Source organism: Clarias gariepinus, chromosome 12, assembly GCF_024256425.1.
Source record: "Clarias gariepinus isolate MV-2021 ecotype Netherlands chromosome 12, CGAR_prim_01v2, whole genome shotgun sequence".
In the NCBI taxonomy this organism is placed as follows: Eukaryota; Metazoa; Chordata; class Actinopteri; order Siluriformes; family Clariidae; genus Clarias; species Clarias gariepinus.
Genome location: NC_071111.1, coordinates 8670636 through 8692962, shown reverse-complemented (window position 1 = coordinate 8692962; position 22327 = coordinate 8670636). Strand labels below are relative to the sequence as shown.

Genomic DNA, 22327 nt, shown 5'->3' with positions numbered 1-22327 from the left:
GGAGCAGAGGGTGGTGTCTCAGCATCACGGCACCAAGGGTTTCCAAAACTTGTTCGAGACTAAACTCAGCTTACCATTGGTGTGAATATTACCATGTGGGTTTTCCAGTTTTCTTCCAAGAAACATGCCCTTTTTCCGGGATGGATCATGGCACCATTCCAATGCATGCACACACACAACCACACATCTATGCACAAGTCATCAGCCAAAACATGCACACAGCTCTTTCGGCTGCTCCAGTCAAGGGGTCACCACAGCGGACCATCCAATCCGCACACACAACTTGCCAGAGGTTTTACACCAGATGCCCTTCCTGATGCAACCCTCCCATTTTAACCGGGCTTGGGACTGCATCCAGTGTTTGGAGTTTGGCCACTGGGTGAGAAATGAACCCAGGCTTTCTGCATGGCCAGCAAGAAACCTACCACTGCATGCGTTGGCATGATGCCGTGGTTCTGATCCATTCAGCGTTATCAGGATGGTATCACATACTGTACATTTTTCTGAAACAAACAAACAAACAAAACAAAAACAAACCCTGAATGCAATGCAATATGTGCAAATGAACAGAATACCCACAATGCACCTTGCACTAGGCCTACTAGGTCACCATAGCAGATCAGTTCGTGCTGCAAAGGTCACATGATCACTGTGTTGACGGTGTTACATGCTGGTGTAACGTTTTGGCGCAGTGCGAATCATCAGTAGCGTTCAGTCCCACGCGAATCTCCTTCACCGCCATAACAACCGTGAAACAGTTTGCTCAATCGAGCACGAGCGCGCTTTCGCGTTCTCTCGAATTAGGATTACGTCAAAGCGTTGAAGCGCCTGCAGGTGCAGGAAAGGAGGGCACGAGAGCGAGGATAGCGTGCTTCTCCGCTTTCTCATCTCTTACACACACACACACACACGAGCGCGCACGCGCTTGTACGGAGGTGGGGGGTGTGGAACCGGAGTCGGGTAGCACAAACCGTGACACACACACACTCAAAAAGAGAGAGCTCGCGCTTCAAGGTGTTCATGCATACGCGTGCTGGAGCTCGACTTCCGAACGTGTAAAAAAAAAAAAAAAAACAGAGCGTGGGAAAGCAAGCGCGCGCGCGGGTTTTCTCCGGGGATCTCTGTCTCTGTCTCTCTTCGCGCGTCACGGGCACGAGCTGCTGGGTCTGCGCGAGCTCTCCCCGGTGTCCGCCATGGCTCAGGAGAACGGAGAGAGCGCCAGGGACTCGTGGAAAAAACAAGTGGACGACATCAAAGAAATGTTCGATTTCAAGGAGGTCCTCGGCACGTGAGTTACTTTGTATCTTCCTTAATCTCTTTGATCTTTAAACGCCGCTTAAAGACTGATATCAAAAGCAGAAGCTGTAAAGAGACATCTCCCCGTAGAGAAAGCACAGCTCTGAGATGCCAAGGAAGTTGGTGATGTTTGCAAAACGAAATGCATCACTGCTTCTGCAGAACACGACCTGTGTTTCGCTGGTAAATAAAACACACATGACCTGCTTCCGCTAGGAACTGCTTTCTGATCTTATTCATGCCTACCGCTTAATACTGCTTATGACATTTCTGTGTCGTGTTTACTGTTAAACAGCGATACGATGCTGAATATCATACCGTGATACATGGATCACGATATTTTAGTATTCCCAGTGCTACTTTAAATATGACTTTATTTTAATGCACTTCAACCTGGATAACGAAACAATCATGAAATTGAAGAATTAAACATGACCGAGATGTGCTGTTATAGGAAACACAACCCTCCTGTGTTATTTTTATATATTTAACCGTGAAATATTTTAACCCTCTTATACCACAGTTCCCAAACGTTACAGTTTGTGTAAAGGATTAACGACCAACTATCCATTAATAGTTACTTGCAATGCTGTAGAACATTCACGAGACAATTAATCACTTCCGTTACTGTACTCGTAACAGCTGGTCGATCTGTCACCGAAAGAAAAAAAGGCGAAACAAAAATAACACAGCTTGTCATGCTGCTGAGAAACTAAAAAGAGACTTTCCCATGGTGACTATTTCTATAAATATTAAATAAGCACCACATTAAAGAAACCTTTACAACATTAACAATTAGACATAAAAAAAACCCTACAAAATATATATTTTTTAAATGGAATATTATTAGAATTAGGCTAATCACGCATGCTCCTGTTAATAAGGAAACAACAATACCATAACAGAATGTTTGTTTTACATCACACATCATTTGTTTCGTGCTTATCACGTGTGTTAAAACTTTGTGTGCGTGATGGCAAACAAACTGTGGGCTAAAAAAATAATCTTCTTGACATCCGTGCTTTCCCTTTGTTACGTAAATAGGAACTAGTTTGTTTGTTTTTTCTCCCTCCATTGCCTTGCGATGATCTAAAGCAGCAGTTTTGCTTGAGCATGAGGGTCTGAGTGGTAAAAAAAGAGCCGAGTCTCCTCGCCTTAGTATTGATTCATGAGTCAGTGTGTTTAACAGCTTGCCAAAGCAATCTTTCTTTGTCACAGTGGCTGCGGTATTTTTATAGCCTAATCCCTTCGTGCAGTTGACAGTTTACTGGAGTAACCCTCATGGATTAGGGCATGAAAGTAATCCTGTTTCCTCTTCAGGCAGCAACAACAAAACCTCTCTGGTTTATAAAATAATGTTTAAACCATAATACAGGCTTCTGGTTTGATGGATGACTGACACCCTCAAGGTTGTGCCACACAACAGGGGCCGTGTTTTCAGTTTGTGTGTGTGTGACCGTGTATCTCAGAGCTCAGTTTATGACCGCACATGGAAAACGCCCCCATAAACCTATTGCTGAGCTGATGAGGCGGCTCTGAGCATGGTGCTAGGACACACTGCCGTCATAGCAACCTGCGAGCCAGGAGTCATGGCAACTTGGACAGGCCTTTGCTAAGCAGTTGTCTAATAGCCTTCCTGATCTTCATCTACCGCACGCTCACATGTACACCTCATTCTTATCTCAGTGCTTGTCCTTTGTGAGATGTTGTCCTTAATTAGCTACGAACTATATAATGTACCGATATACTGAATGTAATCGGGGGAGCTGGGTTATACATATTTTTGAGTAAAACTGCTTAACAAATGATGATGGTTTACTTTATTTTTCTTAAGTTTTATTTGGATGAGATGAGGTTCCATCATTCTAAGATCTCTGATTATTACATTCATCTAAATCAACCAAGCTGGTGTTTTTGTTTTCTTCTGTCTCCGGAGAAAACGTACTGACCAAGTTACTGTCTTTATTTTGATCAACCCTTCACTTGATGAATGTAGTCTCTTCTGGCTAGATGGTTGTTTTAAGCAGGCAGAGGCTGACTCTTCTTTTGGAGTAAAGTTACATATCATATTTCACTTGTCTAGCATGCATATTAGAGATTGGGGGAGGGGGGGGTGGATCTATTGTAATCCATGACGATTCTTGTGTGGCCACGCTGACTCTAGAATAAGTTTTTGTAAATTAATTTTATATATAGAGCGTGCTTTATGACCGCTTCTAGCAGTTCATTTTGTAAATTATATCTGCTGATAAAATACACACATTGACTGAGCAGATATACTGGCATCAATAGAAATAGATTTTACTAGTTGAGTCATTTACATTATATAGATAGTTGAATGTTTGAAAACAGTAAGAGCAATGCAAAACTGCCATGAACCGCCGATAATAGCACATGGAGCCATATTTTACATGCGTGGTGGGAGTGGAGGAAAAATGCTGGTCATAGCCAGAATGTTAGCCCGAGAGATTAGAGCATAGCATATGGCAAAATTTCCTGTGATTTTGAATAGTTTTTATTTATTATTTAACTTAAGGAGAAAACTACAGTAACTCATTACATTGCTGGCCCAAAGCATGGAACTATAAGTTTCAATAAAGAAACTTTATATTGACATATTACATAAGATCATGTGTCACTGTATCATTTTTTTGAAATACATAAATGAGCAGTTATATCACTGTCTGCTTTTTAATCATCCCACAATAGATAGTACTATGACATTTTGGCGCATAAATAAAGATGATGCGCATAAATAAATATGATGGTCAGTGATCAAATAATACTCTTTGTAATCATTAAAAAAAAGCAACAACATTTGACGATGTCTAATGCAAACATCCAGTTTTTTTGTTGTTTTTTGTTTAAAAAAAGACTAATTTCTGTTTATTTAATTTTTGTCTGGACATGAGTTTTAGTAATTTATTTGAAACATTATTATTATAAACATCACTCGGAGACATTATTCAGCACTAGACTCGCTTTTTACTATTTCGCTGTTTGGGTTTTTTGAATAATCGTACCCAAAGCCAGACAGTTGACCTTCTGACCCGGAGGTCCTTTTTTTTTTTAGTTTTGAGTGCATTTTGCTGTTTGTGCTCAGGATTCTGCTATTCTTTATCTTCCCCTGCTCTGAGCCATTAAACACCAATTACGCATATAATTTTTGGATCACTACTTGGCTTGAGTTGATTGCTGATGCTATCAGTAATCCTAGACAGACTGATCGACGAGAAGGATAATGTTTTCTTAATGACAGAAAAATGTGCTGTGTGGTGTTGAAGTTGGTGCTATGACTCAGGAAAGTATGCCATTAAAGTTTGCCAACATGCCATTAAAAAATTGTAGAATAAGCTGTTCAGTGAACATAAGAACACGATTTCTACACCATTACCTTATTTAAAAAATGCTGTTAATTTATATTAACGTATGATTTGGATACGTACCATGTCCTTATGCTGTCCCTAATAGTGTAGTGTAACTAACATTATTGTTGTTGACTGCAAATCGCTAGAAAACTAGTTGTTTTTATCACAAGTCCAAATTTCAGTACATGAGTTTGTATTTTCTTTTTTTGTGACTATTCTTCTTTACTAACACTAACCAAGTTAACTCAGTAGCTAGGTTAGCAAGAATGTTCTGTATAGTTTTTGGGTATCTCAGGGTTCCGTGCGCAGGGAGTACACGCTGCATTAAATCCTTATCATTAAAATTTTTTAAAATCTTTAGAATAGTCATGAACCTGCAATTTGGAAATGTCATGACCTTGTGCTGACCCTATTAGCTGATTAGCATTAACGATGGTTCATCAGAACTAGCCGATTGGCTACGTGCTAGATCAGTTTGTTTTTATCAGTAGTGGAATTTTTGTTTTCTCAGCGTGTTAAAATCCAAGCTTTTTCTTATGGAAATCTATTTTTGTTCATAAACATTAGTAAATGTAGCTTTCCTGCTATATTTGCAAACACATTTGTGGAGATTCTGAATGCTTCAGCATTCTGTGTTCTTGGAAGTGATGGTTCAATAGCGGAAGAACATCACAGGAAGACCTTCAACGAGCTCAACCCCCAAAAATGTTGAACCATTCGGCAACTTGTGCATGATGATCGCCAGAGAACAATCCACAACATTGCTGCCATTGTCACTGTCTCTTCCGGAACAGTCCAGGTAATCCTCATGTGTGATTTGAACATATGCCGTGTTGCTGAAAAGAGTTTATCCCCAGACTGCTGACCCAGGAGCAGAAGGAACAATGCGTCAAAGTCTGCCAAGAACTCCTTCAACGTGCCGTGAACGCCCCAGGTTTTAAGGTGTCTTAGGGGGGACGTATGGCGAGAGTGACCAGTTCTGTGGTGTGAGAATCTTTTTGATACCATCTCACTAGATGAGTTATGAAGTTCTGTGTAATGTTTGGCCACCTTAACATTCTGTGCTCTTGGGTTTGATTGAAAAGCTCTTGAAAAGCTTTTTTTTACATAAATCTTATTGATGTTTTAGTTGTCAGTAAAATTGTGAATGCCGGACGTTAAAATCAATCTGTAGAATCAGAAATAGCTTTTCCTGAGGAGCAGCCACTAACCATGTTGAATAAAATGGTTTGATATTGTGCTTTTCTTTCTCCCGATGCCCTCTGAGATCTTTATCAAGAGTTCCAAATATGTATTCAGCTTGTTTTTCTTTGCATTTTATCTAAGAATGTTTTCTGCATTGTACCTGTGTGTTTTTCCCCTCACAGTCTTAGTCATTAGTCAGTTCCCACCACTGTAGCAGTCTTCCCTGTTGGTGGTGTGGGTTATTGCTGCATCTCTCCAGCATGCCACCCACACACTGCCACAAAGCAGCTCAATACACAGCTCAGAGACATTCGTGTTCTGCACAGTTATGTCTGGGTGAACTGTGCTACAGGTTAAAATGACCTCACTGCCTTTATTTTTATTAGTTTGCCAGGTTGGGTTCGATTTATGGATACTTTTGAGAAAAACGATTTCCTTTTTTTTACTAGTGACTAGTTTTATGATCCAGTAATGAATTAAAAATAAAAGTGAAATGCTTTGTGTGGAGAGTTGTTGTATGTAATACAGTATATATTTATTTCAGTATATATAGATTATCATGTCTAACAGATAGAATATATTTGTTTGACTTGTGAACTTTGTTCTACTTATAGAAGTCGAATATAGAAGTCATTAAAAAACAAATTCATTGAAGATACTTAAGTTTGCTCGGCTAACATTTGTGATCTTGATATTTTTCATGCTATTAAAACCATTATATAGCAGAAAGGCCAAATTGCATAAGAATAAACAAAACAGTACACGCTCTGGTGTTCATGTTCTTTGCACTGTCCTTTGGCTAGCTAGTTAATATTAGCTGGCTAGTCAGCACTTTATTTAGGTCATCAGCAAAACATAAATAAATCTACAGTTTAATTGTTTTTATTTTTCAGACTTCTTACGATTCTCATTACATCAGATGAGTTATATTCTCATTGAAGCTTAACTAATAAATTAGCTATCTGAATAACCCATTAGCTTAACTCGCTAAGTGGTTAGTTTATGTATTGCTAGAGTCTTTTTTTTTTTTGGGATAAAATGAAAAAGAAAATACATTTTGTTGGAATTTTTTTTTTTTCACAAAGTAGTATAGATTGGGATAGATATATGGCAAACTTTTAAGATATTGCTAGCTAGTTTTGAAATGATAAAAAATGTTTTATAAAGTTAGCCTTCATAAGCTAGTTATTCAGTTTCAGTGTCCAATATAGAGAAAACATTTATCATTATTAAAACTTACAGTAATGTGTAATTAATTGAGTTTAACATGAATTCCGCAGAAAAATATGTCGCAAAAGTTTACAATCATGGCATGAATTAAATTACAATGATAATAAATTAAGTAAACAGTAAAGTTTCACCCATTTTTCTAAACTAATGGTTAAGAATACATTAAATATTTAGTTTTTTAATACATTGGCTTGGTTCTAGACGGAAAAAATAAATGAAGCACAAATAGTTAAATGGAAAAAAAATAGAAAGGCTGTCGTAAATACCGTACTGCATTCTACTGTTTGTTGTAATTTAAAAACAAGGCTGCTAAAAATACCAATAGGAAAAGCTGAGCATCACCTAAACTGCACCTAAACATCGTGTGGGTGACAACTGAATAGATACTGTACGTCAGCTACAGAGAAACATGATGCAAAACAAAGATTATTAGTTACAAATTCCTTAATCTTTTAAAATTTTAATACACAATTAATTGATTAATGATGAATCAGTAAAACAGCAAGCTACTAAAACGCCCATATTACATTGCAGTGAGGCTGATATTATTATTATTATTATTATTATTATTATTACATGTATATAAAAGATCTCATTATGTATTCTGCAACTACTAATGTGATTTATAACTTGATTTATGAATTATTATTTATAACTTAATCTGAAATGTTTAGTAAGAAAACGGTCTGCAGATGCTCTTAATCATGAATTTCACTTCGTATTTCCACCCACAGATATACTGTATAAGGAAAGGCAAATCAGCTTAGGCTTTTCTGATTTAATCAAGGGCAAGTGATCTATAAATATACAAAAGCTGGATTTAGTAAATGTTTTGGGGTTCACTGTATCACATTTTCTCAGTAGTACTGGTCAATTTTCATTTATTCATCATATCATTTAACTCATTTGTGAGAAAGGATTTTTTTTTCTGATTTCTAATTCGCTAATGCTCTTATCTTGGCAGCTGCACCGGATAAGAATATGAAATACTACTTATAACAGGAAGCACTTAAATCATTTTTAAGTGTGTGCTTATTTTCTTATTTGAATAAGCAATGTGAGGTTGCAGATTGGCTGCCAAGAAGCATTCAGTACTCTGTTTAACACATTTTTCTGGTTTGCTTTTACCAGAAAATATTTCCTAGTGACATGTGCATGTCTTTGAGTAATTAATTAAACTGTCAGTTCAATAACTCATTACAAGGAATGTTGCAAGTTGAAAGTTGCATGATCCAAACTGCATGATCTCACCAAGTTTAGTTTTTTTGCGTGTGTGTGTGTAAGGAGTGCATTGTACTCGTTGGAGGAGTGCTTGTTCTCATTGGACTGTGAATTATTTAGCCACAAGTCAAACGATCACATGATCATTCAACAAGTGTTGCAGAAAAAGAAGAAACACCCAGAGACATTAAGCAGTTCACATTGCCTTACGCAAAAGCACAAGCACATTGTGCATACACATACACATGCACAAGCTCGTTCACGAATGTAGGCTTTTATGTGGAGAGAGGCTTTCATGCCATGAGAGATTTGTATAAGAACAGAGGAGCGGAGAGAGACAAGTGAGCCGGCATTTAGGGCCATGAAGCTCTTAATTGCTTGCTCCACTTTCATTTGTGCTCCTGGCCTTGTCCTCGTTTTTCACCGTCTCTCCCTCCCTTTACCTCGCTCTCCCTCTGTCTCACTAAAATGACACTTAAATTGGATGTCAGAGAAAATAAAATGATTTTGTTTTACCCAGATTTTGTAAGCTTTTTTTCTTTCCAAATATGATCTGTTTCTAAACTCCTACCTAAAGGAATGGTTGTGTTTTCTATGTGTGTGGGTGTGTGGTTTTTCTTTTTTTTTCTCGCTTTTTAACCGATCCGTTAAATGTGTGCTGTGCATAGTCAGCACGCCTGTGTGTAATCTTTAGCCTGTGTTGCATGGAATAGGCCACTTGGCTTCGATTATGGCTGAAGGGGGAAACCCTGTGGTTGTCAAAATCTTGCAGATGCACAATTATACTCCGAGCTCAAGAAGGTTAAAGTTGAGAAGGTGACAATTATATGAAATTAAAAAGCTTTATATGGTATGTACAGGTATGCATCTATTGTGTTTATTGTGAATGTGTTTTTTCATTGACAAAACTAGATATCTGATAAAGCAGCAAATAAATATTACTAAGTAGAACTGGACAATTTAACAATACTGTGATATCATCAAGTGTCATTTATATCACTTTATATCAATAACCTTACTGTTTACTTAATTTATTATTAGTATTATTATTATTTAATGAATGCCATGCCTAACTCACAAAGGAATAAACAAATTGCGCATTACTGTAAGTTTTAATAATGATAAATGTTTTCTCTATATTGGATGCTGAAACTGAAAAGCAAGCTAATCTTTAAGATAGTTAGCTTATAAAGGTGAATGATTTGAATGATTTCTAAACTAGCTAGTAATATCATAAAAGAAAAGTTTGCTTTATAATTGTTCAGTGACATTGATCGAGTATCCAGTGTCAGCTGCTTCTGTTGAGGGGTCGCCACAGTGGACCATCCGATCCGCACAATGACTTAGCACAGGTTTTTAATGCCTGATGCCCTTCTTGATGCAATTCACCTCCAGCCTCCAGGACCAGCACTGCATGCAGTGGCTTCAGGTCTGAGCATTAAGTGGGAAATAAACCCAAGAACTTCCACATGGCAGGGGAGAAACCTACCACTGAGTCACCCGGGCCCAGTGATCCAGTATCCAATACTTTGTGATATTATGTGACATAAGTCTATTGTATGTTGTAATACCAATAAATACACAACTCAAGACAACAGCAAGGAGTTTATTGCTTGTAGCAAGGTGAGAAAGGCGGCACAGAGGCTTTGTGGTTAGTGATGTCACCTAGCACCTGGGCCTGGGTTCGATTCCAACTTTGTGTCATGGAGTTTGCATGTTCTCCCCGTGCTTGGTGGTTTTCTCCATTTTTTTTCTTACACTGTCTAAAGACATGTAGGTTAGGCATTCCTAAATTTTCCATAGTGTGTGATTGACAATTGGGCGTAAAGCTGGCAATAAAACCCCTTAAGTAACTGCCACAGAAACAGCTGCTATACCTCCAGGGTGGGGAGTATCCATTGCCCAATGCTAAACGTCTCGATGCTAAATAAGTACAATAAAAGGATTAGCTGATGTTGGTTATTACCAACAAGCAATTGGGGCACAATGAAAGCATTCATGTACAGAACTGTGTTTTTAAAAAAAACTGGAAAGTGAGCAGGTGTAAGATTTTTGCTCGAGTTGTGGCTAGCTAGCTAACGTGGCTATTTGGCTACTCTGTTTGTTGCACTGTAGAGCATATTGATCATCCCAAGTGCATATATTTACCCCCGTATGAGGCATATGCTGGGATTTTCTTGATCAAAGCATTCTAATCTTCTTGCCTTAAAAAGACAATGCAAACTCACCAGCTAATGCTAACTAGTTGAAGAGCAATTCGTTGTTAAGGGAATGTGGTGACAGCATCTTTTTTTGTTTCTTTTTACACTTTCAGTCTGAGCTACTATATCTGACAGAAACTTAAATGAGTTTATTTGTAGCTAACTACCAAGCTAAAGTTATTGTTTAAAATGCTACTTGGTTCTGTTAGCTTATGTGCTCGGCATGCAACATAGATATTCCATCCATCTATCCATCCATCTAGGAACCTCTGTAGTCCAACTAGGGACCATTGTATTTTTTATTCCCATTTGTACGACAGTGGTGGGACCTCCAGTCAACACTTATGCTCATTGATACACTATGAGCAATTTGGAAACTCAAATTAGCCTTATCTACATGTCTTTGACTCAGAGGAAACCCACCAAGCACAGGGAGAACATGCAAACCTCATGCACACAGCCCTGACGCGGGTGTCGAACCCAGGACCGGAGTTGCAAGGCGCCAGTGCTAACTACTAAGCCGCCAGTGTATATATATTGCTTTGTGTAAATTGAAGTTCTAATTAATTTGTATTATGTTTAAAAGAAATTTCCAACACACAGAATTGCAGTTCTTATAGTAACCTTCTGTAAAATCCGATCCTTTGAAAATGTAACTGGCTTGTCCTGTGGCATCATCTGTTTATAGTAACGCCATCGTGTTTTGCAAACAGTTTGTTTAAAGGCAACTGACTTTCTTTAACAAGTTAACACAGGTCTCAAAGCACCCTTAAAGGGTGTGTTAATGCTCCAGCTGAAGCACCTCTCATACAGTGCATTTGTTCATACTGCAGACTCCCTATATTTCACTCCACCTTCAGATGTGCTGTTTCTGTGTTTCTGTAAATGAGCGACTTCTGAGTCACGCCCCTCCAGAGAACAGCAGGGCTGAACAGTAGGGCAGGGGATATGAGGTCACATTTGAGGGAAACCCTAATTGCTTGTTTAGGCCCTAAACAATAATACAATGGAAACTCACATTTCTTTTTGTTTATACAAGCACATTCAGTACCCGCCTGAATGTCTGAAACTGACTACAAAGTGATTTGTGCAAAATGTGCAGTTAAATTTATTGCAGCAAATAGCTTTTATTTACACAACAGTTAGGATTGAGCTGAGCTTTTAAAAAAAAAAAAATTTTTTATAATACTGACATGTTGGTGTGATGGCGTTGTTTTTGCAGCAGCAGATCATTATATTGTCAGAACATCTTGTTCAGAATCTTTAGCGATTTTGATCGTAATCCCATGCTGGCAGGTTGCCGAAATATCATCTTCACAGTCTTTGTGAGGCACTTTCATTGACCTCATTAATGCAGGTGATTAATGCTGTGTCACACACACTCTCTAAACATAAACCCAGTCACCAAAAGGAAAACATTTTGTCCATTTGCTTTTGGAGGTAATTTATGAAGTCCTCAAAGGGACATAAAAAAAAAAAACATAAAAAAAGAAAAATGTAGGAGAAAATTTTTTTTTTTTTGCAAAATCTTGCAAATGTTTTGCGAGATCTTGCAAAGGTTTTGCAAGATCTTGCAAACCCTAAGTGGGTCATACACTTTCTGGTCTTTTTAAACTGTGCTTAAAACATGATTTCTACAGTTTAACTAAAGTGTTTTTCTCCTGTTATGTATCTTTTGTCCTTCTTTGTCCATTTAGGTTTACCTTAATACATTTTCTTAACTTTATCTACATGCCTATTAAATTGCTAAGTGGCTTAGCAAGCCGGCTAAAGAAGTCGCTGCGAGTTTAACAAAAGCTTGTATGAGATTTGTCATTGCCATTTTTGCTCATTGCGACTTGTTCAGTTTCCAAGCTGATTGGCAGCCGCGAGAGTACTAGGCTCCCTGTAGGGACGAGGGACGGGTTCAACATGAGGCAGTAAAATAAAACTGTGTCCATAAACAAGCTTTCTGGCAATTGAGCTCACAAAGATGCGCACACACTTTACAGTACCTCAGTACTGCCAAAAGCCATCTCGCGCACACATTATGTGTATCTCAACTGCATGCTGAAGTTTCACAGACATGATGCATCATGGTCAACCATGGTCAATGTCTTCGAAGTGAGGTCATACATGTTTGAATCGAGTTCAAGAATTTGAAGGGGGAATGAACGCAAAAACAAAGTCCAAACATATTTTCAACAAACAAGGGTTTAAAAAGAGAAAACTATGGTGGGAAGTTACACACACAAGAAGTACATACAGTTTATGTCTGTTGCTAAGTAGTGGATGGAGTCGGACAAGGACACAATGAATCGTTTTCCTTTCCATTTCCCTTTCAATTAAAATAAGAACATCTACAAAATCTAGTCTTACCTTTTATATTGTGGTATGCATAGCCATGCAAAAAGAAGACAGACACCATATGTTTATGATGGATAGATTCTTTATTGATCATGAAGGAAATTTCACACATTCAGTAGTAAAGACCATACAGTAAGCATGTAGTCGTAATTGACTAATTTAAAATGTAGATAAAATCTGCAGGATTAAGCTATTAAGCTGTCACGGTGACGTAGTGATTAGCACTGTGTGGCGTTTCCCTGTTCTCCCCGTGCTTGGTGGGTTTTCTCCCAAAGACGTGGGGGTGGCTTGCTACCCCCCTCCAGGGTGACCCTGTACAGGGTAAGACGTATGTTGAATGAGTATATGACTGATTATGAGATTTAGCTATTAATGTTATAATTTTTTTCAGACTTTACTTTAGTGGCTTTACGAGCAACAAGTCGCATAGGTAAAGAACGAGTGGGTTGTTCTTAACAAACCTCATGCAGTTCTGAGTCAACCAGGTCATGTTGTTTTTTTTTTTTTTCAATTCGAAGAAAAGAGAAAAATATTAACAAAACCATGACCTGGTTGACTCAGAACTGCATGAAAACATCTTTCAGCAGACTTGAGTCAAGGTTACTATTTTTCTCTTTTCATTAAATCAAACTTACATCTGTTTAATGGAATGACGGGTATTTCAAGAAAATCATAAATGTAATGTTCACATCTAAAAATGTTAAGCTGGAGATTAATTTGGGGTAGCAGTAGTGGCTTTTCAGTAGGGTTAACACACTGGGTTACTGGTAAGAAGGTCTGTGGTTCGAACCTCAGCTCCACAAAGCTGCCACTGTTGGGCCCTTGATCAAGTCCCTGAATCCTGTCCACTCCAGAGGGGCTGTATCATGGCTCTCCCTGCTCTCTGACCCCAGCCATAATGTGTATGTGACAAATACAGCCTTCACTTACTTACCTTACCTAACATCTTGCATGCCTGAGTAGATGTACTGGACTTATTTGTCTCCGCAATACCAAGAGACTCTAAAACACCAGTGTTGATTTCCTGGGCACTTTAACAAAATGTGATAAGAGGCTTTTCTCAGACACCTCTCAGACCCGTTACTCTGCCGACAGATGTCCCGTGTCGACACACTTCCTGATTATTTTCTCTCGTTTTTAAAGGTGTTCGTGCTGTGAGAATGATAGTGTGAATAGAACTGTGTACGGTGTGATACTACATCAGGATTCTTCACAATATCAAATTCTCTGAATGTCATTACAGTTAAGAGAGCATGGAAGCAATAGGGCCTTTGTTCGTATGGACTTGGAAATACACCAGTGATCTACAAACATCTCTACTGTACATGTCTTTGAAAATGCTCTCGTCCTTCTCCTGCACGTCACAGTTTTACGTCTCATTTTAATTAACACAATTTGCACATGCAAACTAGTAAAAATCACTCATTGCGTTGTCCATCCTCTACATGTAAAACTAATCCAATTCGAAGGTAAAGAAAGAGATTTTTACGAACAAGTTTCGCCTAAAATTTAATACTGTGCATGTAAGCAATGAATCACATTGTTGTAATGAAATGAACGACAGAGTGCCCGTGGAAGTTTGTGTCCCAAAGTGAGAAAAGCAATAATTGCTAGGAAAATGAATCTCGCCCTGGTGTGCCATCAGACACTGAAGATGAAACAACATGTGAAATTGCCCCCCCACCCCCCAACTCCCCCCACCCCTCCCAAGATTATTCCTTCTGTTCGCATTTAATGAGAAAGTGGAAGGTTGACGTTCCTGATTGTGGCATTTGTCTCAGGCACTGGAGCCCAGAGGGAAGACGGAATCGATTTAAAAACTATGCAATATTCATAAACATGACAGCGTTATAATTCAGCTGTGTGATTTATAGAGCTGTTTGCTCGTCTAGTAATTTAAGGGAAACGTTTATTGGGCCCAGATACAGCGGTTAGTGTGTAAACGAGTTGTGTGAATGAATTTTCTGAAACTCTAATCTTACAGTTGATTGTCACAAACAAGGATGATGGAGTAGTTTTTTAGAGATAAGTTACAGTATGTGAAACTGTTGTAATTGGACAAAGCTTCTTGATTCCTGTAAATGAATGCCTGTCGCTGTATTCCTATGATTTGTAATTGTTTCGGATGTATCTCAGTGAAATCACAGCTCGGCTTATAATGGCTCCTGATTCAGATGCGGACAAATTAGTACCCTGAGCAGAATTAATGTCCATGCTGTTAGTTTTTATTAGTAGGTTCAACAAGCAGAAAAAGAAGAAAAATGACCTTTATTGATTTTTATTTAAAAAAATAGGTTTTTTTTAACTGTAACGGACATGATCATGTTTTTTGTGTGTATCTTTTAAACTGTATTAATGCATCAATAATATAATTTACTTACCTTCCCGGCTTCTTTTTAATTTATTTATTTGAAATCTCACCATGTTAGCTAGTACTTTTAAGCATAGGTAACTGGAAAAACCAAAACCTGGGACCGAGCAGCCGACTGGATCTTAACCATTTTATTCGAAATGAACTGATATTTGATAAACTGTTTATCCGATCTAATAAACCGAAGCACTCTGTACCTTAAACGTGTCATGTCAAGTGCTACAGTATGAGAGATGATATACTGATCAGTGATGAAGTGGACTGATCATGACAAATGTGAGCTTCTCCTTTAATATTCTTCTATTTCATTTGCACTGCATTTATTTATGGAGAGCTTTTTTCTTGTCTTTCTTTTACAGTATGTAAGCGAACCCAGCATGCACGTTACTGTATTGTACTGTCAGATTTAAGTGGCCCACAGTGCAGAACAGAAATGTCATGAGGTTGGTTGGGATCTGATCCAGCTCCTCCTACCTGGATGGAATAGAGCCAGAAGTCAGGCTAGATGAGTGTGTTTCGTGCCGTACACGCTATTGACTCGGCAGCAAAGTCTGTCTAAGATTATTCTAAATCATAGCTAAATAACAGCTAAAAGCACATGAGCAAACTGCGTTTTCGTTTGTCTATACAGTAAGAATCCACATAAAACAGCTTCTGACCAATCAGATTCAAGAGTCCAAAATAATATAATATTTTACGAGCAGTATTGTACTCTTGTAGCTTGTTCTTCAGATGTTTTATCGATTTGGCACGTCTAGAGATCAAACAATACAATTTACAGACTGCATTAAAATCCCAGCTATTCATTGCAAAGTCCTACTCGTATTGTACGGTGTGACTCATTCAATCACACTACCTAAGTGAGTATAAGAAAGAAATGTAAAAATAATAATCACATCCTAACATATACGAGGGGCGTTGAGACCAAATCGGGACAATTTCTAGCGAATGAAGCCGAAAACCTGACTGTTGTTTACAGACGACTTTAAGCACAGTACTGTGATGAGACTCTTAGCTGTGTTACAAATGTGAATGGTGCAAACGTTTTAAAGAAGGTAGTGTGTCTGTGAATGTCACAATCAAAAGTCCTGATTTGACTTGAACAACTTTTATATATTGTTTTTCGAGCTTTTATGTAGCTTGGTAGGATCTTTAATGCTCTAATCTAAATCGCAGCATTTAAAAACGGCTCTTAATCATTTAGCTTTGCCTCTTGCATCGGCTGTATTAATCTAAAGCCAAGTCTTTCAGCCCGGCTTCATGTTCTCTGCTTACATCCTCGATCCCTATCTGTGCTGCTAAATGAGGATCGGGTAAGTGCGCACTTTGTGCAGCATTGTGACAGACCGTTGGCCATTTGGAGGGCAGCCACCGGTGTGGAGGTCTCTGGGCTTTCATTAGCTGACTCATATTACTGCCTCCTTTGTACACCTCTGCTCTCTTCTTTGTGAAACGTGGACTAAAAGGTGTTTGATCTGAAGATGATGAATTAATTAAAAAAGAAGCAGTTTTATTTTTGAGGAGTGAGTAAAAAAAATCCGGAAAGGTTTAAATCATTTAGAAATATAACTGCTTTGTGATTGTATATTGCTTTTAAATAGATTGGATCAGGTAAAATATTAATAGGACATTGCACATACATTTTGCGACATGGACGACATGCATATTATATGGTTGTAGTTATGTTACACATACTAAATATATACTGTATATAAATTGTAACAAAATATTGCAGTTGAAAGTGTTTTCTACAAAACCAATGAATAGAATGTACAAATGTCAATAATGTACAAATAATAGACAAATAATCTTGACCAGGGGTGTGGTCCTGGTCAAGACAATCTCCTGAACTCCAAACTGAATGTCAGAATGGGAAAGAAAGGTGATTTAAGCAATTTTGAGCGCGGCATGGTTGTTGGTGCCAGACGGGCCGGTCTGAGTATTTCACAATCTGCTCAGTTACTGGGATTTTCACGCACAACCATTTCTAGGGTTTACAAAGAATGGTGTGAAAAGGGAAAAACATCCGGTATGCGGCAGTCCTGTGGGCGAAAATGCCTTGTTGATGCTAGAGGTCAGAGGAGAATGGGCCGACTGATTCAAGCTGATAGAAGAGCAACTTTGACTGAAATAACCACTCGTTACAACCGAGGTATGCAGCAAAGCATTTGTGAAGCCACAACACGCACAACCTTGAGGCGGATGGGCTACAACAGCAGAAGACCCCACCGGGTACCACTCATCTCCACTACGAATAGGAAAAAGAGGCTACAATTTGCACGAGCTCACCAAAATTGGACAGTTGAAAACTGGAAAAATGTTGCCTGGTCTGATGAGTCTCAATTTCTGTTGAGACGTTCAAATGGTAGAGTCAGAATTTGGCGTAAACAGAATGAGAACATGGATCCATCATGCCTTGTTACCACTGTGCAGGCTGGTGGTGGTGGTGTAATAGTGTGGGGGATGTTTTCTTGGTACACTTTAGGCCCCTTAGTGCCAATTGGGCATCGTTTAAATGCCACGGGCTACCTGAGCATTGTTTCTGACCGTGTCCATCCCTTTATGACCACCATGTACCCATCCTCTGATGGCTACTTCCAGCAGGATAATGCACCATGTCACAAAGCTCGAATTATTTCACTGTACTAAAATGGCCCCCACAGTCACCAGATCTCAACCCAATAGAGCATCTTTGGGATGTGGTGGAACGGGAGCTTCGTGCCCTGGATGTGCATCCCACAAATCTCCATCAACTGAAAGATGCTATCCTATCAATATGGGCCAACATTTCTAAAGAATGCTTTCAGCACCTTGTTGAATCAATGCCACGTAGAATTAATGCAGTTTTAAAGGCGAAAGGGGGTCAAACACGGTATTAATATGGTGTTCCTAATAATCCTTTAGGTGAGTGTATACATACAAAAATAAAAAGTTGTCCTAAACTACCCGAGCCTATGTGAAAAATGTAATTGCCTCCTTGCTACATAATGAATAAACTGTATTTTTGGAAGGCTGAGTTAGTGAAAGCAAGTTTCACTTGCCACACCCAGGCGTGATTTACTGCCAGACCTGTTAGATCAAGAAATCACTTAAGTAGAACCTGTCTGGCAAAGTGAAACACGCTGAAATATCTCAAAAAGCAACATGATGTAAAGAAATTTAAGAACAGAAGTAATTTCCATGTATCAGTCTGTAAAGGGTTAAAAGCCGTTTCTAAGGCTTTGGGACTCCAGCGAACCACGGTGAGAGACATTATCCACCAATGGAACAGTGGTACACTTCCCAGGAGCTGCAGGCCTACCAAAATGACTCCAAGAGCACAACAGAAATAGTGTTGGATACAGATTAGTGTGGTTTTGCAAGTCATGCAGCTGGATGCTTTAATGAGCCTGCTGGAGAATATGCCAGAGTTATTCTAGTAACTTTGATATGGAGCTGCTTCTCTGCCAAATGGAAAATGAATCTGCAGAGAAGACGGACATTTTAAACAGACCCCAAATATACAAAAAAGAAGACATGGCATGGCTCGTGACTCAGATCCTATTGAAAAGTTCCAGAGTGTGAAGTAGTGAGACCGGTAGTGGGAACCTTGCAACCTTAGAATTAAAGATGATTTGTAAAGAGAAATGGGATTGAAGCGCATCATCTGCGGAGGAATGCCTCAATATAGAGAAATGCCGCAATTTTACCACCTTAAATAAAAAATAAATTACAAATTATTAAAAAAATATATATATCTACTGTATGTTGGGAGTCTGGTTGACAATACATTGTGTTATTGTGTGTATGTAGTGTTCATGGTGAACTATTAGTTAGATTCTCTTTTAGGCATATTTGTAGCACTTAAATGATTCAGATAATCAAACAAATTTTAATAAGACACAAGTTGGCCAAACTGTTTGAAAGGTGCGTCCCGTTACATTTGACGTAAAAAAACTAACACATTTTTAACACATAAAAAGACCATCGCATCAACAGTCAGTCATGGTGGTGGTAGTGTGATGGTCTGGGGCTGGACCTGGCTTCTGGACCTGGACGACTGGCCGTAAGTGATGGAACCATATATTCGCCAATTTGTGATTTCAAGTGAACTTGGGTTATGCAGCAGGCCAATGAATGGCTAAAAGAAAAAAACAAACGAAGGTTTTGGAGTATCCTAGTCAAAGTACGGACTTAAATCTGATTGAGATGCCGTGGCATGACCTTAAACAGGCTGTTAATTCTTAAAATTATGCTGAATTCAAACACTTCTGAAAAGAAGAGCGGGCCAAAATTCCTCCACAGTGATGTAGAAGATTCTACAGCAGCTGTGTGTATTGATTTGCAGTCAGGTGGCTGAAATGCAGGAGCATGTGGTCGGGTTTGTTCCAATTAGTCTGAATGATCTCCATACCCAAGCCAGCATCCTGTGTGCAGACTCCTAGAGTTATTATCCTGACCTTAAATCTTTTTTTGTTCGGTCCTTTTTGTCATCTTGAAATAATTTGTAAATGAAGCTTTGCTTCACAGATGCAGCAGATGTTCATAAATCATCCCACATCTTCTCTCATGGCATCAGTAATTGGAGGAGCGCAGTAACAGGCCATGAATATCTTGTGTCTATAATACTAGAAATGCGAACGAGTTCCAATTTGTAAGTCTAATGTTTGCGTCATCTTCTCCCTGATCATAATGATCCCAATCAAGCGATGCTGACGTGCGTCGTCGTACCCTGGGAGGAGCGCACTCGTCTACAGTATGAGCTGCTGCGTGTGTATGTAACATTTCTGTGGAGCAGATTGGATATTCCCAAAGAGGTGCTAGAATACTTAAACGTGGATAAAAATGGCTAAGGGTTTGTCTGGTGTATAATTATTTAGACACATAAAAGTGAATCATAAAATTTGAAAACTGCATAAAGAGTAAAAGACAAAGATACAGTAGGATGTATTTTCCGTATTGTGGAAAGATAAGGTGTTAAGTATATGCTGGTACTGTAAGTGCTGATGCTGTTCTGCAGTATAATGGCATATAATCCTGTAAAAAAGTAAAAGATGAACTAGTGATGGAGGCCACTAGAGATCGTGGCAATTTATGCATGTTTGCATGTCTTTGGGCTGTGGGAGGAAACCAGAGTACCCGCAGGAAACCCACCAAGTACAGGAAGAACATGCAAACTCCATGCACACAGATTCCAAGGTGGGAATCAAACCCGGACTCTGGAGGTGTGAGGCGACGGTGCCAACTACACATGGTGCCATCAGAATTGTAACAAAACCTGAAAAATGTTTACTATTGAATTGGGATATTTTACAAAATCATGATACTTACAAAGCTGTAATCCGTATCGGCAGCTAGGTATCGTGATAATATAGTATCGGGTGGATCATGGTGATACCAATCCCTAGAGACTATTCATGCAAGACTTATTCATGTTTTAAATGCCTCTGTGAACATGGAAGATTAAGGAGATGCTGGTTAGAAGATTTTAAGGTTCTGGATGTGAAAAAGGGTTAAATTAGATCTTAGGAGTATGTACTATAGTACTATGAACCATGACTTGTTTTAAAAATGTTTCAGCTTTTAAGCTGTTGAAGGTTTGCCACACTGGTCCATCCGATGCACACATTTGATTTGGCACATTTTGTTTACGCATTTTTAATGCTGGTTTGGGACCAGCACTACGGATGGCGTGCATCCAGTGGCTGGGCGTTTGGGACATTTTGGCTGGGAATCGAGAACCCGGTCATCAGCTTCAGATTATACATTTATAACAGACATGATGGAAAGCCAGACACAGAGATACTACAGATACTCAGTGTGTGATTTATTTAAGGAAATTCAAAAATGATTAACAACATCTGTAGCATCCAACAAGGCATATCCGTGACCAAACTGACGAGGGTCTAAATCCAGAAATGCAGAACATGGACACCACATGAACACATGGTAAGACGTTCCCGAAGGAAGGCAGACATTAAACATAATCTAAACAAAGTAATGAGCACAATGAAGACAGGACTGGAGGAAAAACAAAAAAAAAAAAACAACACATGATGCGGACTTACAAGTTCTCATAAGCACCAGTAGTGAAGAGGAATCTGCAATAGCATGACTCTTTATTCATTCATATCACTTCCCTGTAAGGTGATTCTAACAGTAAACACTGTCTTAAAGTATAGTTGGAGAAAACCTCGAGTAGATTTAGATGCCCGATGAGCGAGCCACAGCTCATTAAAGCTCTTACTTGTTTTCCCGTTTATTTTTGTGCATCGTCTGCAGTGTTCCCGGCTCTGTCAGATGCCCAGCAGTGACATCCTCGTGTAATTCATTTCCTGAGCTCCAGCATGGGATTTCTTCCACGTCATGTCGAATGAAGCCCGAGGAGAAACAGCTCACTCTGATGTTTCTGTCTGAGTTCTCACTTTAATACAAGACCAGTCAGTGTGTTCTGGTTGGATTGTCTCACTTTGAAACCGACACTGAACATCCATGCTTTAGTTTGATCTTTTTTTATTATTATTATAATTATTATCTGCCTTATATTATTATTTAAAAAAATCATAAATGATTGTGAATTGAGATCACTTAAACGCTTGGTGGATATCAGCTTTGTTTAATACCCAAACACAGTGTGATGTGAACTCATTGGGATTGGGACTAAACAGCTGTGTATCCATAAGTATTGTTAATAAGGCTTAAGTTTGCTAGAAAACATAAAGATTGGACTTTAGAGCGATGGAAAAAGGCCATGTAGTCTGATGAGTCCAGACCGACCCTATACCAGAGCAAAGGGTGCGTCAGGGTAAGAAGGGAAGCGCATGAAGCGATGTACCCATCATGCATTGTGTCCAATGTCCAAGACTCTGGAGACAGTGTTATGATCTGGAGTAGCTTCAGTTACTCAGGTCTAGACTCAGCAACGTTATGTGGCAATAAAATGAAGTCAGCTGACCACCTGAATGTACTAATGACCAGGTTATCACATCTATGGAGTTTTCCTTTCCTGATGGCACGGCCATATTACAGAAGTCAAATTGTGAAAGGGTGCCTCTCGGAGCATGAGGAATCATTTTCACACATGAGCTGGCGACCACATTGTGTGCTGTAATCAAGGCAGTCGAATGACA

The 22327-nt window shown here is 38.9% G+C and overlaps 1 protein-coding gene across 1 annotated transcript in view; it reads left to right on the top strand.

Moving 5' to 3' along the window:
- Positions 1–970: 970 nt before the first annotated feature.
- Positions 971–22327, top strand: part of camk1da (calcium/calmodulin-dependent protein kinase 1Da) — a 71763-nt gene continuing 50406 nt past the window's right edge. The window contains exon 1 of the mRNA XM_053508579.1: positions 971–1288. Coding sequence (XP_053364554.1) covers positions 1194–1288 — 95 coding nt within the window. The 5' untranslated portion in view covers positions 971–1193. The remainder of the gene's footprint in view (positions 1289–22327) is intronic.